This window comes from Tasmannia lanceolata, unplaced genomic scaffold (genome assembly GCF_043159265.1).
Source record: "Tasmannia lanceolata isolate RefF3 unplaced genomic scaffold, GAP_Taslan_0.1 ptg000015l, whole genome shotgun sequence".
Taxonomy (NCBI): Eukaryota; Viridiplantae; Streptophyta; class Magnoliopsida; order Canellales; family Winteraceae; genus Tasmannia; species Tasmannia lanceolata.
In genome coordinates, this window is record NW_027518692.1 from 24,802,320 (window position 1) to 24,817,901 (window position 15,582).

Below are 15,582 nucleotides of genomic sequence, written 5' to 3' on the forward strand. Positions count from 1 at the left end.
CCAAAATTTTTAAATTTCAGTTTCAGTTTTAAATTTCGGTCACAGCAGAAATCCGAAATTTTGGTATTTCGGCCGAAATTAAAAAAAACAATTTCAATACAAAAGGAAAATTGGCTAGTATGTGTAAGTTACACAAATATTTTCTTCATTACTCATCTCCATATGATAAATAGAGAGAACAAATGTTACTTTGAGAACAAATAAACCTGAAAATGAAAAGCATTAAAAGAATGAGTGCCTTACTTGCAGGAATCATACACATCTGGAATTTGTGTTATATCAAATCGCCTGGACATAAAGCATAACATAAGTGCAATTCAAAATAAAGTACGCAAAAGAGTTGAGAGGCAGGTCAATCATGAGAACAGCAATCCTGTGTCATTACTCATTAAATAGTCAAGCACAGAGGGAAACTTCGGGTCAGCAGAATAATTTCGTCTAATCATACAAATGGGGCTTCATTCCAATACAACCTATGTCACAAATATCGTTCTCGGGAATTTCTCGGCAAGGGAAAATCTCGGGATATTTTAAAAAATATATTTTTTTCCAGGTTTACATCGGAAAAAACAGTAAAAATAAATTTATTTAAAAATATAAAATATATACACTTTTTCTACCCGGAATTACAGTTAGGTCAAAGGTTTCAGGATGTTTGGGATATTTTAGAGGGAATGAGAAGATTGCGATATTTTTTAAAGTCAAGTCTCAAATTTAATCCGCCATAAATTCAAGAAAATCATGAGAAAATTCCATTTCTTGGAAGAAATTCAATTTCTTGTGATAAATTCATATTTTTATCGTTTAATTAAAATCTTGTGATTATTTCGCGAGATTTTTAATTTCTCACTGATATTTGTGACGTAGAATACAACTAGTTAGCATGTAAACACGTACTCTTTGCGTTCATTATACAAATCCCTCTCCAGCTTCTTCCAGCGAGCAAACATCAAGAGGAATCCCTCACTACCACAAGGTAACCCAGCAGCAATTCGACTAACATCAATGTTGGTCTTCCCAAGTGCCTTTGCTTGGTCATATGGAGGATACACTGTATATGAGCTTGTCTCTGCAAGTTTCTCATCTTCATCTTTAGCGAGTAGCTTCACTTGTGCAGTGACCGTCTTTGTCAATTGTACCTATTCATGTAAATTGAAATTGTAAGGACATGGGAGAGCAAAAAAGAGAATGCAAATAAGACCCATTTTCTTATTTCCTGTAACTTTGCACAAAAAGGCAGAGGTGCCCAAACCCCCTGTGAGTCCAATCTAAGACTCAAGGTGTGTCTAAATTCACACATAATAAACCCATCTCCCCATCTCCGATCCCACCTACTATTTATCTTCCTCAATCACTTCCCCTATGTGTGTGTGTGTGTGTGTGTGTGTGTGTGTGAGAGAGAGAGAGAGAGAGAGAGAGAGAGAGAGAGAGAGAGAGAGAGAGAGAGAGAGAGAGAGAGATGGGTTTAAGATTCAGGTTCAGAATTAAAGAATTTAGGGATCAGGTTTAGATCCTAGGTTGTAGTTTCTTTTTTTGGCTGGTTACAGTCATGTTGGTGGATGACCAAAAACTGTGATCTTTGGCTGGTTTCAGTCATGTTGCTAGATGGCCAAAAAACGTGACGAGGAAAAAGAAACAAAAAATATATAGTATTGGTCGAAAAGTGAGATCCTAGCATGAATTGGCCTAATCTGGCAACTGATAAGCAGCAATTTTAATCCCATTTTAGCGTTATCCACTAGAAAATGCAGCTAGTAAGAGGGGGGTAACTTGGTTGACTAAACAGGTTAGAGCTATTGGCCCAGCCGATTGTACCACTTCAAGGTTTTAAATTTTGGTTTTGGTCGCCACATAAATGGAAATGTTTTGGTTTCCGTTGTGGAAACTTCAGTGGAAATCCTATAAAATCACGGGATTGAAACATGGTGTCTGTGGAGGGGTAAATATTGTTGGACAGGTGTCTTGTGTTATACATGACCCTGGTGGATTATACATGACCCTGGTGGATTAATGTGCGCAACGCACACGCGGGTGCCAGGTTTTCTTGACCAAGAAGAAGGGGGGTTTTGTATCCCAGACCGAAATGGTGAAACCCTTCTCCCATAAGACCTAGGCACACTGTCAAACCACGTAAATCTTGTCTCCTTGCATCGTGTGATTGTTTTTCTCGCATTTTTTTTAACGTTTGCTGCAAATTGTGTTCGATCCTATTTGAGAAGGTATTTCTTAGTTTTCTACAAATATCATGTTACTTATATTAATTTTATGCATAGTTACCAGTTTGGGAAACGGAAACGGGAAACGGTACGTGAAATGGAAACATGAAACGCGTGAAAAAAAAATCAAAGGGGAAACGAGAAACGGGAAACAAAAGAGAAACGCATGTGAAACACATTGGGAAACGTCTAAAGGAAACGCAAGGGAAATGGAAAACCTAAAGGAAACGTACGTGAAACCTAAAGGAAACGCTAGTGAAACACATAAATGTGATGGTAACACACATTAATAGGAAAATAATCAGTACACATGTGTAGGATCCATTGTATATATTTTGACAATGACCACATTTAAAGGCAATCGATCCACCATGGCCCCTTCCACAATTTTTCCCTGTAACAACATTTCTCCATAAAGGCCCCTTTGCCCCTGGAAGAAGATTTCCATCTTCATCATAAAGATCATCATCAACCGTCCCATCTTCATCGTCATAATATTCATGATCTTCATCTTCCCACATATATTGATTAAATTCACCCGTATCACCACACATAAATGTGATGGTAACACACATTAATAGGAAAATAATCAGTACACATGTGTAGGATCCATTGTATATATTTTGACAATGACCACATTTAAAGGCAATCGATCCACCATGGCCCCTTCCACAATTTTTCCCTGTAACAACATTTCTCCATAAAGGCCCCTTTGCCCCTGGAAGAAGATTTCCATCTTCATCATAAAGATCATCATCAACCGTCCCATCTTCATCGTCATAATATTCATGATCTTCATCTTCCCACATATATTAATTAAATTCACCCTTATCACCATCATAGTCATTTAAATTTCCATGTGGTTCATCACCAGCTCCATCCCTAAACTCTACATCAACCTCATCGAATTCATTCTCCATCCCTAAAAGCATGGGAGAAGTAGAAAGATTCAATTTCAAAGAAAAGAGCCCACAATCAGTTGCAATAAACTAATTTTGGAATCCAATAATCAGTTTGGAGCCCGCAATGGCACAAATACAATTAGTTGCAAACTTGCAATAGACTGAAAAGAAAATCAGAAAAGAAACCTTTATTGAAAAGTTGCAATAAACTGAAAAGTACCAGATTTTGCACTGATTATTGGACTCAAAATTATGAAAATTTGAGTCCAATACACTTTGGGACTCACAATCCAAAACAGACAGGGCCTAAAGTGCAAAATTTAAGGTCTGGGTGCAAGTTAAAAAAAAAGGTTAAAACTTAAAACAGTAAAATAAGCGTAAAATTGTCATTTTGAAAATGATAACAAAGACAATTAATAAAAGTAAATTTTAGGGATGATTTAGAAATCCCTTTTTTAAGGGGATTGATATTGCCCCCCTCTCTGACTGATAAAATCCTCACCCACCCCCCCCCCCCCCCCCCCCGCCCACCACCAGGCCCTGTTCGTTCGAGATTATAACCACCAATTGTGAGTCCCCAGCCTATTATTGGAGTCAAAATTACATTAATTTTGAGTCAAATAATCAGCTAGGGCTGGGGCCATGGTTTTAAATTTCGACCGAAATCTGAGACCGAAACCGAAATTTTCCGAAATTCAATTTTTCGCCATTTACCAAATTTCGGTAATTTCGGTCCGAAATTTCGATTTAATGACATTATTTATTTTAAAAAAAAAGTGTTACAAAAATTTCGGCAGAAATTTCGGAATTTCGGTCCGGAATTTGGAACCAAATTACCAAATTTCGGACCGAAATTTCGGCGAAATTTTTGGTGGGGTCCAAAACGGTTTCCGAAAACCGAAATTTTAAACCATGGCTCAGGCATACAATCGGTTGTCATAATCTGAAACGAACAGGGCCTTAAAGGTGTGAATTTATTCTCAAGCAGTGAACCATTCTCACAGAAACCATTCGTGAGATGGGAGAAATCCATTAGAGGGGTGGTGGAATATCATTGAAAGAAAAAGAAAATGAAGAAGAAGAAAGAGAGGTACCGATTGAAATTTCCGGCCGGACTCCAGAGAGAGGCCCGCCGCTGCGGGGAGAGAGAGAGAGAGAGAGAGAGAGAGAGAGAGAGAGAGAGAGAGAGAGGGAGTATTGGGACTCAGGGTTTCTTTTGGCCCTTTTGTTGCTAATATATCCACATTCCACACCATATCTTTATAAGGACAGCCCTATTTAGTGTATTTATGAGTATCCTCTTTAAACTAGATAGGGATGTCCACAGTAAACTAAAGGGGGTTTAATATATCCTTTTAAAGTCTTAAAATTCCACGTAGAAGAACCCAAGTAGAGCCAGGATTAGAGCCAGGTAGATTCCTTTGACCTTCTTCATGAATTTTTTCTAAAAGATTCATTTAGCCGACCCCAACTAGTTTGGGACAAAGGCTTTGTTGAGTTGAGTGGAATTTAAGAGTGCTAGGAAGACCCAGTTACGTCTATTTTGTAGCTGATGCATGGTCATGTAGTGCCCCTTCTCATTGTAAGTGGCCATGGCTATAAATTTCCACTAAAACGGACTCGAAACAGCTGAAATTTTTCCACTTCCATTCATTCCAAAACTGAAACGACCGAAATGCATAAACCAAAATCGTAAGTGTAATAGTGGTATACTATATCAGTGTGCATTATATAATTATATTTATATAAATTGCATGTGAAATGTGGTTCATGTATCATGCATAAATATTTATATCAATTACATGTGAAATTTGGTATGTACTTGTTGAATAACATGTAAGGCCAGTTTAAGCATTACATGTAATGTAGGGGGTATTGTGATCTTTGTACACTATTGCCCTGTTTGGGGCCTATATATACATCGTATACATGTGGAGCTCCCTAGTGGAGACTCTTCATCATCTCTCCATTCCTCTTCTTCTTCCTCCTAACCTCATCCATACTTCCTAACATGGTATCAGAGCAAGATCTTAGGGAAGAAAGGAAACGAGTTCTCATCACGCCTCACGCCACTCTTTGGGTTTTCTATTTGTTTTGTGCGCAACCCACTCATCTCTCTCGCTCACGCGTTGTATGTGCGTCATGCATCCCCACCCCACCCCAGCGATGTTGTTTTTCTGTAAAACCTACAACCAAAAGAAAAGGAAAATTGAAATCTCTCTCTCTCTCTCTCTCTCTCTCTCTCTCTCTCTGTTTATTCTCTTTTTCGCAAATCTTTCTCTCTATTTTTCAATCTTTTTGTCTCGCACTCCCATTTTTCCTTAAATCTCAAGAAGAAGAAAAAGAAAAGAAAAATCTCTCTCTGTTTTCTCCCCTTTTGTTGCCGTAAACCCATTTTTGAGTTCTCCTCTACTCACAAATCTCCATTCCAAACCCCAAATTTCCTTTCTTTCTCTTTTGAATTCACATTTGGGAAGAAATCTTCTTTCTCAAATCCCTTTAGGCATCCCAAAACCCTTTTCCAAATCCTTAAATCTCCCCTCTACTAATTTATTTTCTCTTTTTCTATATTTTTTGGCTTATTATGGCCTTTCCTCTCATCTCCAAGGTGCACCCCAAGTGTTCAATGAAATGTTCGAGAGATATGTGGTGCCTTGAAAGTCTTCTTTTCATTGCAAGTTGAAGGCATTTCTTCTTTTCAACTTGAGGGGGAATGTTGTCATGTAGTTCTTGAGTTCTCGTTTTTTTCTTGGTGTTGTCCTCTTCGTTGTCTTGTTTTCTTGTTTTGTTGTCTCCAGGCTCATGCAGTGTCGCCCGAAGGGGAGTATTGTTGGGGATTCTGTTCTTCGTCCTTCTTCATGTTGTCTTCTCTTTGATGTATTTCACCCAAGGTTTTAAAATTCGGTTTCGGGGTAGTTTCGGTCCTCACCGAAACAGAAATTTCGGCCAAAATTCAGTAAAAGGACTCGAAGTGTCGGTTTTTTGGGCTGAAATTTCGGTAATTTCAGCTGAAATTTTGTAAAACATTAAAATATTATTATTTTATAAAAAATTTCCGAAATTTCGACGCGGCAATTTCGGTTTCGGTTCGAAGGCAGGTAAGGGCTCGGCTTAACCGTTTGTTCTCCCCTCCCCAGAAACAGGAAAAACGACTAATTCTTCTCAAAAAACTGCATCTGCTGGTGCCGCCTCCATTTCCCTAATTGTGCCAGCTACGTCCTTCCTCTACTTAATATATATATATATATATATATATATATATATATATATATATATATATGAGGAAACTGTTGGTGCGCTTAAGCTCACCAAAGTTTTGGTGCGCTTAAGCGCCCCAATCACATGGGGGGCCACTTTGTTAGGTGATCCAAAGCATTCATTTTAAAGTCCCTTACATGGATAGGGGGTGTACCAAAAATCAGCTCCATAGGATCATCCTAACCCCTCCATTTGTGGAGGACAAAAATGGACAGACACAAATCTGCCCATTTTTGTCTTCCACAAATGAAGGGGTTAGGATGATCCTATGAAGCTGATTTTTGGTACACCCCCTATCTATCATAAGGCCTTTAAAATGAATGCTTTGGATCACCTAACAAAGTGGGCCCCCATGTGATTGGAGAGCTTAAGCGCACCATAGGTTTGGTGCACTTAAGCTCACCAACAGTTTTCTCTCTCTCTCTCTCTCTCTCTCTCTCTCTCTCTCTCTATATATATATATATATATATATATATATATATATATATATATATATATATATTAGAACCTTGATTTCAACATTCTTCAGTTGTTTGGTTTCTTCTTCTTCGCACTGTCAGTCGTTCTTCGAATTGTTCGTTGTTTCCTCTGTGTTCTTGGCGTAGTTTTACGCATTATTGTCTGGCCATATGCCTAGTCGTTAGCGTTCTTTTGGCCTCATCTGCCCCAGACGACGTGCTTTCCTCCGTCATTGGTCGTTATCTTCAGGTGAAGGTTTCCCTATCAATCTTGTCACCACGGTTTCCATATTGATCTTGTCACCAGAAAATGGTTCCCCATCGTTGCTTGGTTATCCTCAAGCGACGATGTTCATGCCACCGACCTTGTCCCCAAACGATTGTTTCCCCATCGGTGGTTGGTAATCTTTAGGCGACGGCGTCCCAGTTGACCTTGTCTTTAGAAGATGGTTTTCTCATCGTTGGTTGGTTATCTTCAGGCGACGATGTTCATTCCGTCGACCTTGTCTCCAGACGATGTTGTCCTGCTGCTGAACTTATCTCTCCAAACGATGGTGTCCCCCGTCGTTAGTTGGTTTCGATCACCTTTCCGGTGGTTGTTTCTTCTCTTAGCATTGTGCTACTCAGCTGATGTCTCTGCCAGCCAGTGCTACTACGCCGTTGTTCGCAGTGCGCACCTTTGGTGTGCCCTTTTTTTGCTCGATGGATCATTGCTATTTTCCTGCCAAGCTGTCTCTGTTCGGTTTGCAAATTTATTGGTCGGGCTTTCATTCAGGGGGAGCTATTTTTTTTGTGGCTACTGATCTCAATGATTGTACTCTTATGGTGGCCGTTGTCTTGTTTGTTATGTTTTTCATTATGTATTTACCAAACCAACTTGAGGAGTGTTATATCAAGCTGGATGTTGTATGAGATTATTGTACTTTTTTGTTCTTTTTAGTTGTTTGTTGTAGTTTCTTTGTAGCAAGCTGGAGTTCCATAGTATATACACTCCAACTTGAGGGGGAGTGTTGAATAACATGTATGCGTAGTTTAGGCATTACATGTAGTGTAGGGGGTATTTTTTTTTTAATGGTAATGTAGTGGAGGGTATTGTAGTCTTTGTACACTGTTGCCCTATTTGGGGCTTATATATACATCGTATACATGAGGAGCTCCCTAGTGGAGACCCTCTATCATCTCTCCATTCCTCTTCTTCTTCCTCCTAACCTCATCCATATTTCCTAGCAATACTAAATTATCAGACATGCGCGACAATGCATGTTAGTAGGTGTTCGTTGTTTTTAAACCATTATGGATGGTTGTCTGGCTTATGTGACAGTTTCTAAGGGTGTATTTATGTTTACTTAGCATTTCCTAAAGTTTCATCTTTAAATTCTACCATTTACATATGTTTACAAGACAATTCCTTGGGAATTGTAACAAAAAATGGAAACAGCCCAAAAACAACGTGATAGGTGTATCTATCAGAAAAATAAGACATAAATTTTGTTTCCAAATAAAATAATGAGAATGCCATCATGTACATGATATATGTTGAATTTAAATGCAAATATCCAACATTAGGATATATAGAATGCTTTATATTGATAATAAATGCAAAGATCCTACTGTACTTGCAACAAGATTTATTTCTTTTTTTATGTCAATTGTGAGTAGACATGGTGGGCCACTTTAGGATCCTCAACCGAGAATGGAAATGCTTAAGAAACCCTAAGATTTCAAACACAGAGGTAAGATAAAAGCTCTATTGGTAACAAAATTACACTTTAAATTTCAAAAGTACAATGAAAATCTAACTAACACTTCACTCATAAGTAATACCATTTCCGGTAGTAGTTGGGAAGCATTAGGAGGCAGACCGGCACCATCAACCGTCCATGGAAGTTCAGTACATTTGTTGATTTGGGCTGCCTTTGCTTCAAAAGTTATGATTTCGTGTAACCTAGCCTGCAATAGGAGATATTTCTTAGTGGGATTGGCAAAATGACAACAATGACATGCTAGATAGGAATAAGACTACATTAAAAGAGTTCAAGGTGTTAGAGATAGCATAAAAGAGTTCAAGGTGTTAGAGATAGCATTTTTGTTCTTTAATGTCTTATTTATTTTGACGGATAATGGTAAGACTGCTCCATTGTGACCTGGTGGTTACTGGTTCGAGTCACGGAAGCAGCCACTCTGCAAAGCAGGGGTAAGGCTGCATACATCTAGCCCTCCCCAGACCCCGCAATGGCGGGAGCCTCGTGCACTGGGCCGCCCCCAATGTCTCATTTATTTTCTATTTTCCCTTTATTAACGGTAATAATGCAATTTCCCCTCCATTGAGGTCAAGTGATTAATTAAAAATTACCCTCTCTCTCTCTCTCTCTCTCTCTCTCTCTCTCTCTCTCTCTCTCTCTCTCTCTCTCTCTCTCTCTCTCTCTCTCTCTCTCTCTCTCTCTCTCTCTCTCTTCTTCCCTTCTACAACTGCACATGGTATCAGAGCAAGTGGGGGACTAAAATTTAGATCCAAGGCCTTAGATTAGTATGGATTGAAAGGGTATTTATTTTTTCCATGCCTGTACATGACTCCCAAACATCATTCAATCCCCTCTAAATCCCTGAACATCCAAAGGATCTATATTTTATGGGAACATCGAGAATTTTTCTGAATTTTTTGGAGAGGTTTTGAGAGGTTTTCTGTTAAACCGGGTTTTTATTTAGGGAAAATTCACTGTGTGAAGATCTTTAGACCTAGATCTCTTAGACATGGATATGTACCATTGCCTGAGAGCCCTAGGAAGTGATTTCAATGAGTTTGGTTCAGTTTTGAGGAAGATGTGGTGCTTCTCCCTCTTCAATATTGCTGGCACTCTCCTCTCGGCCTTGGCAGTTGAACAATCCATGTTGGGTTTTGAAATCATTTTGTTCTATTAGTTATAAAACAATTTTTTATAGTATGCGAAGTGTTATGCATTATTTTCGAGGTGTGGTGGACTGTTTTCATCTAAATGACGGAAAATAAATCATCCTAGTGTGACTAGCAGGTCTCCAAACATGAGGATTGTTGTTAGTTTTAATCATATGGAAATCCCTAGTTTGTAAATCACTACAATTCCAATAAATGGAGTCAATTTTTTTAGTGGTCAAGGCCTGTAAAATTGTTTATTGGAGGCAAATAAAAGCTTGGTAATGTTAATGGCTGAAAATCCCAAAAACAATGATTGGGAATCCATATAAAGCACATTATGTTACACAAGCCGAAGGGAAACAAAGCTAAATTAACCAAGTTATGTAGATGAATTCAGTAAGCTTAATCCAATGAAATAAAGGATTAATGACATAATATTATTTCACTGTACAGAGCAAATGCTACCTTTGCTTCTTCCATTTCAATACTGGCATTGTCAAGTCCATCTAACATTGAAGAGTCCTTGCTGACAAGTGAAACCTAAAGAGATGCCATAGATAACTCATAGTCAACTCTGCCCAACAAATATTTACAGGACCAATTTATACGCACCAGAATCGGGGTTAATTGTCCCTCCAAGTCAAGAAGGCCTTTAGCAAATGCTGCTGCAGACATCTGCAACAAAGACCAACTATATAAATGACATTCATAGGGTGGTCCAAACAAGAAATGTCAGCAATAACAATAGTTTGGAAACCAGATCACAGAGAATTGATGACAAATCACAGAAGGTAAGCACTGAACCGGCAATGTGCCAAAACTCAACGCACGGAAAATAGGAACTTTCCATACACACGAACAAGGCCATACCTGAACGCGACCCTCGTCTGAGCTGTATATTTTTAAATCATGACGGTAAGTACTATGAAGGCGAAGCAAACCTGTGCCTTCTCCTAGAAAAAATGTAAAAAACAGTGTCAAAGACAATATAGCAATGAAGAAGCCATTAGCATGACAAAGAGACAATAATCCGTCTCAAAGTTCATTGGCAGAATATATGGTGAGCCAATGTAGTACTTCAAACTACCAGCCAGTATTCACAGGAAACTAAAAATACAGAAATGCAGCCGTTGTTTAGGAAATCAATAAACACTTACAGATAAATATTAAAATAATAACAATACAAGAAGTATATTAAAATAAGGTTTGAACCATGTCCATTTGCATCCCTAATTGCTGCTATTCTTGCAATATGTTGACTTAACCGGCTTTAGGTTAAGGGGTGCAACTTGGGTTGCGTTGGGTCAGGTTGAGGCCAACTCGACCCGACCCGAGGAACCCTTTTTTCCAACCTGAACCCGACCCGACCTGATTTCCATCCCGACGAGGGTCGACCAGACCCGACCCGACGAACCCTTTTTCCAACCCGACCTGAGTTTTTTAGCTTAAAAAGAAAATTTTTGATAAAAATGTCGGGTTGCCCAAACCCTCAACCCGAACCCGAACCCGAACTCAACCTGGGTTGGGAAAACTCAACCCGAGCCCGAGCCCGACCCGAACTCAACCCGACCCGAGTTGCACCCCTACTTTAGGTTAGGTCGAGCTAGACACAAAGGTCAGTGGGTTATTTGTGTGAGATATTTTCAGGCCCAAATGATGATGGGGGTATACTCCAGTTCTAGGTTGACAGGCAAAATCTTGACCTAACTCGAATATGCCCAACCAAAGTACCTAACATGAGAGGGCTCATCTTATTAATCTAGACCAACTTGGAGTCATGGACCTCATCATATAAGCATATTTGGCCATATTGAGCTTCAGTAGTAAATCAGCTCGGCACAAGTAGACCCTATCCTAGCCTATGCTCCTATGCTGCAGTTGCACCCATAATCTGTGTTGCTAATGTAAGGGAAATGATACTTCCACGCCATTTCCCAACATTTCCACTATGTAATCAGCTTGGCACAAGTAGACACCATTCATACTGGCATCCCTATGCATCTTTCTCCATCAAGGCAACACAATTGTGTCTTGCAAAGAACTAATCGGGATGCAAACAGTTCCTTTGGATATATACCCATTTTGTACAAGATAACCGTCGGCCGTGTCACCCTGACATTGTGCACAGATTGTGGAAAAATCAAGATTCACCACATACAGATGAACATTTCAGGGCAGAAAAGCATATGATTTATGTTGCATTAACAACACATTGATAACTTATAGTTCTCAAAAAAATTAAAAGCATTTAAGGGAAATTGATTCATGCAAATGAACCAACGAGATTTACCAACAGATACAGACATTTCACTGCCAATGTTCTTATTTTTCACAGGCTAGTAACAAAATCTCAGAAACATGCTAAATGCTCTTAAGTGTAAGTATTATGGAAAGCGAAGTCCCTGCGAATAAAAATATTACACATGGAAGAGTTAAAGGACCACGACAATATACCATACCAAGCATAATTTAGTTCATGATGATACATCTTGTGTTTTGTCAGCACATGATCAATTCAGAAATCCTTTGATTCACATAAACTCTAAGCAAACTTTGTATGAAAGCTAACATCAAAAAAAGAAAAAGAAAACCTATAAACACAAAGCTTGAATGTGGAACCATGCAATACATTTAAAGACAAACTTTTTTTAGGATAAAAGATTATAGCGAGAATAGAACCTGGATACATATTATTTCTGAAGTACCTTCCCAATTCTTCTGCCTGCATTTACGAAATGAAAAGAAATAAATAATTAAAATCAACAATATGGATTGAATCAAAAGCCAAGATGCATGAATAAATAATATGAGCCATTCTCAGGAATAAAAGAAACAAAGTGATATATTCTCCCCTTCTTTTACTTGGGACAGCCCCCCGCCCCCCAAGTAAAAAAGGGTGACTATATCATTTCCCTAAAAGAATATTTACCAGTTAAATTTCAAATAATCTGCACTCCAACTGTATTTCAATAGTAAATCAAAGAATAGAAACACCTTCAAAGGTAACTTAAAAATAATAAAAGATACTTTCAAATTTTAAAAGCAATTAATGTTAGGATATGGTTAGTGACAGGACAATGAGTCCCAGAAAATTTCAGGACAACAAAAAACAAAAAGAGCAAGAAACCACCTGCTTTCGTCCAGCATGTGTAAGAACACCTCCATACTTAAGAACCATCAATGCTTCAACAGGACGTTCTTCTTCCCCTTCACCATCACTTTTTGAAGTTTTAACCCACTTTAATGGCTTTAGTTGAACTTTCCTATAAATACCAGAAAAATGTCCACCCTGGAGACCAAAACGTTTACGATATAATTCTTAAGAGAAGGCTAATGACTCAATGTCAGTATTATAATAGGTCAACCAATACTGTTCAACTTACTGAATAAAGGAATTAAGTAAAATTATTGTGTGAAAAGGCTAGTTCTAAAAAATGCAACAACAAACAACTTTGAAAAAACATCACTGGGTGTAAGCTATAAAGAGACAGCACAAGAGGTTTGACAAGAGATATAGTTACAGAATAATCAAAGTTGTATGCATAATCAACAATTTTCAGAAGGCAAACAGCTTTTTCAAGTTAGACCCTATCATCTCAATAACTCTCCTTATTTGCAGCGGGTTACTAGTGAAGATTTTTCCATGCATTGCCAGCCATAAAAAGTGACTATGCGTGGATGAAGAAAAATTCCAAACTTTAGAAAAATAGAACATAAAAAGAGTGGTTTGACGTCAAGTAATATGATTTTGACAATATAATAACTATTTCTTGACTATTACTCTCAGCCGCTCAGAGATCTAGATGTTCTCATCTTTACAGATCAACGACGACAAGAACATTTCTCCCATCATACAAAGGATAAACCCTCTCTTAAGTTGGGGTGATGAATATGTACGTATGTTTGCAGAAAAGTAGACAACATGAGTTGATTCAGTTTAGTCGGAAATCCAAAAGAAAAATCAATATGCCTTTACAAAAATCTCCTCATGAATTTAAGCAAAGTGAGCTTGTTATCGCCACACAACTGGGAGACCTAAAATTCTAAGAATGTAAATAAATGCACCAAGCTAGAATTGTGAAGAGTGTGCGGATGCAGTACTTCTGCAAGAAGCATTTCGAACAATCTCAGACCTATGATTTCTCTGACACTTTGAATACCATATTTATTTGGTTGCATATTATGATGTGTTTTAGAAGAGTATTTTGGTCTTTGTATGTACCCCTAACAGACCTCTCTCTCTCTCTCTCTCTCTCTCTCTCTCCCTCTCCCTCTCCCTCTCCCTCTCCCTCTCCCTCTCCCTCTCCCTCCCTCCCTCTCTCTCTCTCTCTCTCTCTCTCTCTCTCTCTCACACTGAGGTTCGGATAAATCATAAATCGAACATTGTAGAGCCTTTGGTTCTGATTTCTAGGGCCCTAGAAACCGCCGGAGTAGCGAAGCAACAAAAAAAATCGAAAAAAAAAACCACAAAATTCAAAACCATAGCCGCTACCCCACCTCTCCCTTGCTGCCCAACCGAAAACCCATTTTTAGGTCTTTTTCCAGCCCGCCACCCCTCCTCTGTTGATTCCCGCCCCACCGCTTCCTTGCCATAGCCATTGCCCCACCCTTCCCTTGCCCTACCGCGACCCACCCCTCCTTTCATTGCCCATCAACCCAGAACTCATTTTTTTGCTGGCCGCAAAGCCTCACCCATCCCCTACTAAACAACCCAACCAGCCCCCCCCCCCCCCCCCCCCCCATTTTTTACCATTACTTTTCTTTTTCAATTTATCAATTCCTATTATCCTTTTAGGTTCCACCATCTGTCTTTCCATATCATGCAGTTCCATCCTTGTAGCTAGGTCAAGAAGGAACCTCTGCGACCAACTTCCATGGGGAGAAAGCATGGATGGTATCATATTTGTCGGGAAAGAATTTTTTGTCGAGACATTGGCTAATTTTAGGTTGTGACAGGGTTAGCTCTTACCATTTTATGATAGATTTGTGACTCTTGGGCTTGTTCTTGTTATTTAGTTGTTGCCCCTTTTCATTAAAAAAGTACAAGTTGTGCAGTGCAGGTTGCAATTTGAATAAAAAAATAGAGAAAGAAGAAGAAGGGTTTGATAATCCTGATCCTCTCTTTAGTGCAGGTGGCTATCAATTGAAAAGAATCACACGTTCAAATAGATGAATATACACAAAAACTAAGCATAAATGATGCAAAATATTATTCAAGGTGCATCTACAAAGCAGCAAATTAGTAAAGCATAGGATACTAATGTCCAAGCTAAGATCAATTTTTATGAATATTAGGAGAAAAGAACCTCCTCAAGCACTGCTTTAACTTGGCGAAGTTTTTCTGCATGTTCAAGATCTTCTGCATCACTATCACTTTCTCGACCAGACCTAATTATTGTAAAATCACACATTAATCAATTAACGATTATTCATATAAAAAAATCGATTAACAATCAATATAAAGCATCTGCCACTATCTACACATCAGTGCACATAAGAGATCTACTGTATATGCTTATTTATAAGCATAATAAGAGTATTATGGAAATCCCAGACATGAAACTATGATTTCAATAATGGAGAACAAATGGAAAATTAATACATTAACATACTAAGGGAATAAAGAATACAAGCTTGTCCTACATTATTTGGCTTGGGGTTATAGCTTCTAAAATTACCAAGTATTAGACGATTAGAGTTGCATGGGTATATATAAGGTCATGAGTTGAAAATTGTATCATCTGACATCTCTACCAATAGTTATAGATCCTTGTGGTGTTAGGATTGATGTAAAGGACCCACATTCTTGAAGATGAAGATTACATGGAATAAATCTATTACAATTTAAGTTTCT

General features: G+C 38.5%; 1 protein-coding gene across 3 annotated transcripts in view; it reads right to left on the reverse strand.

Annotated features, from left to right (window-relative positions):
* Positions 1–15,582, reverse strand: part of LOC143845639 (inositol hexakisphosphate and diphosphoinositol-pentakisphosphate kinase VIP2-like) — a 76,027-nt gene that overhangs the window by 20,617 nt on the left and 39,828 nt on the right. For all 3 annotated transcript variants that reach the window (XM_077354024.1, XM_077354023.1, XM_077354022.1), the window contains exons 15-23: positions 15,035–15,116; positions 12,859–13,017; positions 12,408–12,450; positions 10,599–10,681; positions 10,341–10,403; positions 10,194–10,268; positions 8,660–8,785; positions 898–1,139; positions 244–288 (exon numbers count right to left, since the gene is read on the reverse strand). In XM_077354024.1, coding sequence (XP_077210139.1) covers positions 244–288; positions 898–1,139; positions 8,660–8,785; positions 10,194–10,268; positions 10,341–10,403; positions 10,599–10,681; positions 12,408–12,450; positions 12,859–13,017; positions 15,035–15,116 — 918 coding nt within the window. The remainder of the gene's footprint in view (positions 1–243; positions 289–897; positions 1,140–8,659; positions 8,786–10,193; positions 10,269–10,340; positions 10,404–10,598; positions 10,682–12,407; positions 12,451–12,858; positions 13,018–15,034; positions 15,117–15,582) is intronic.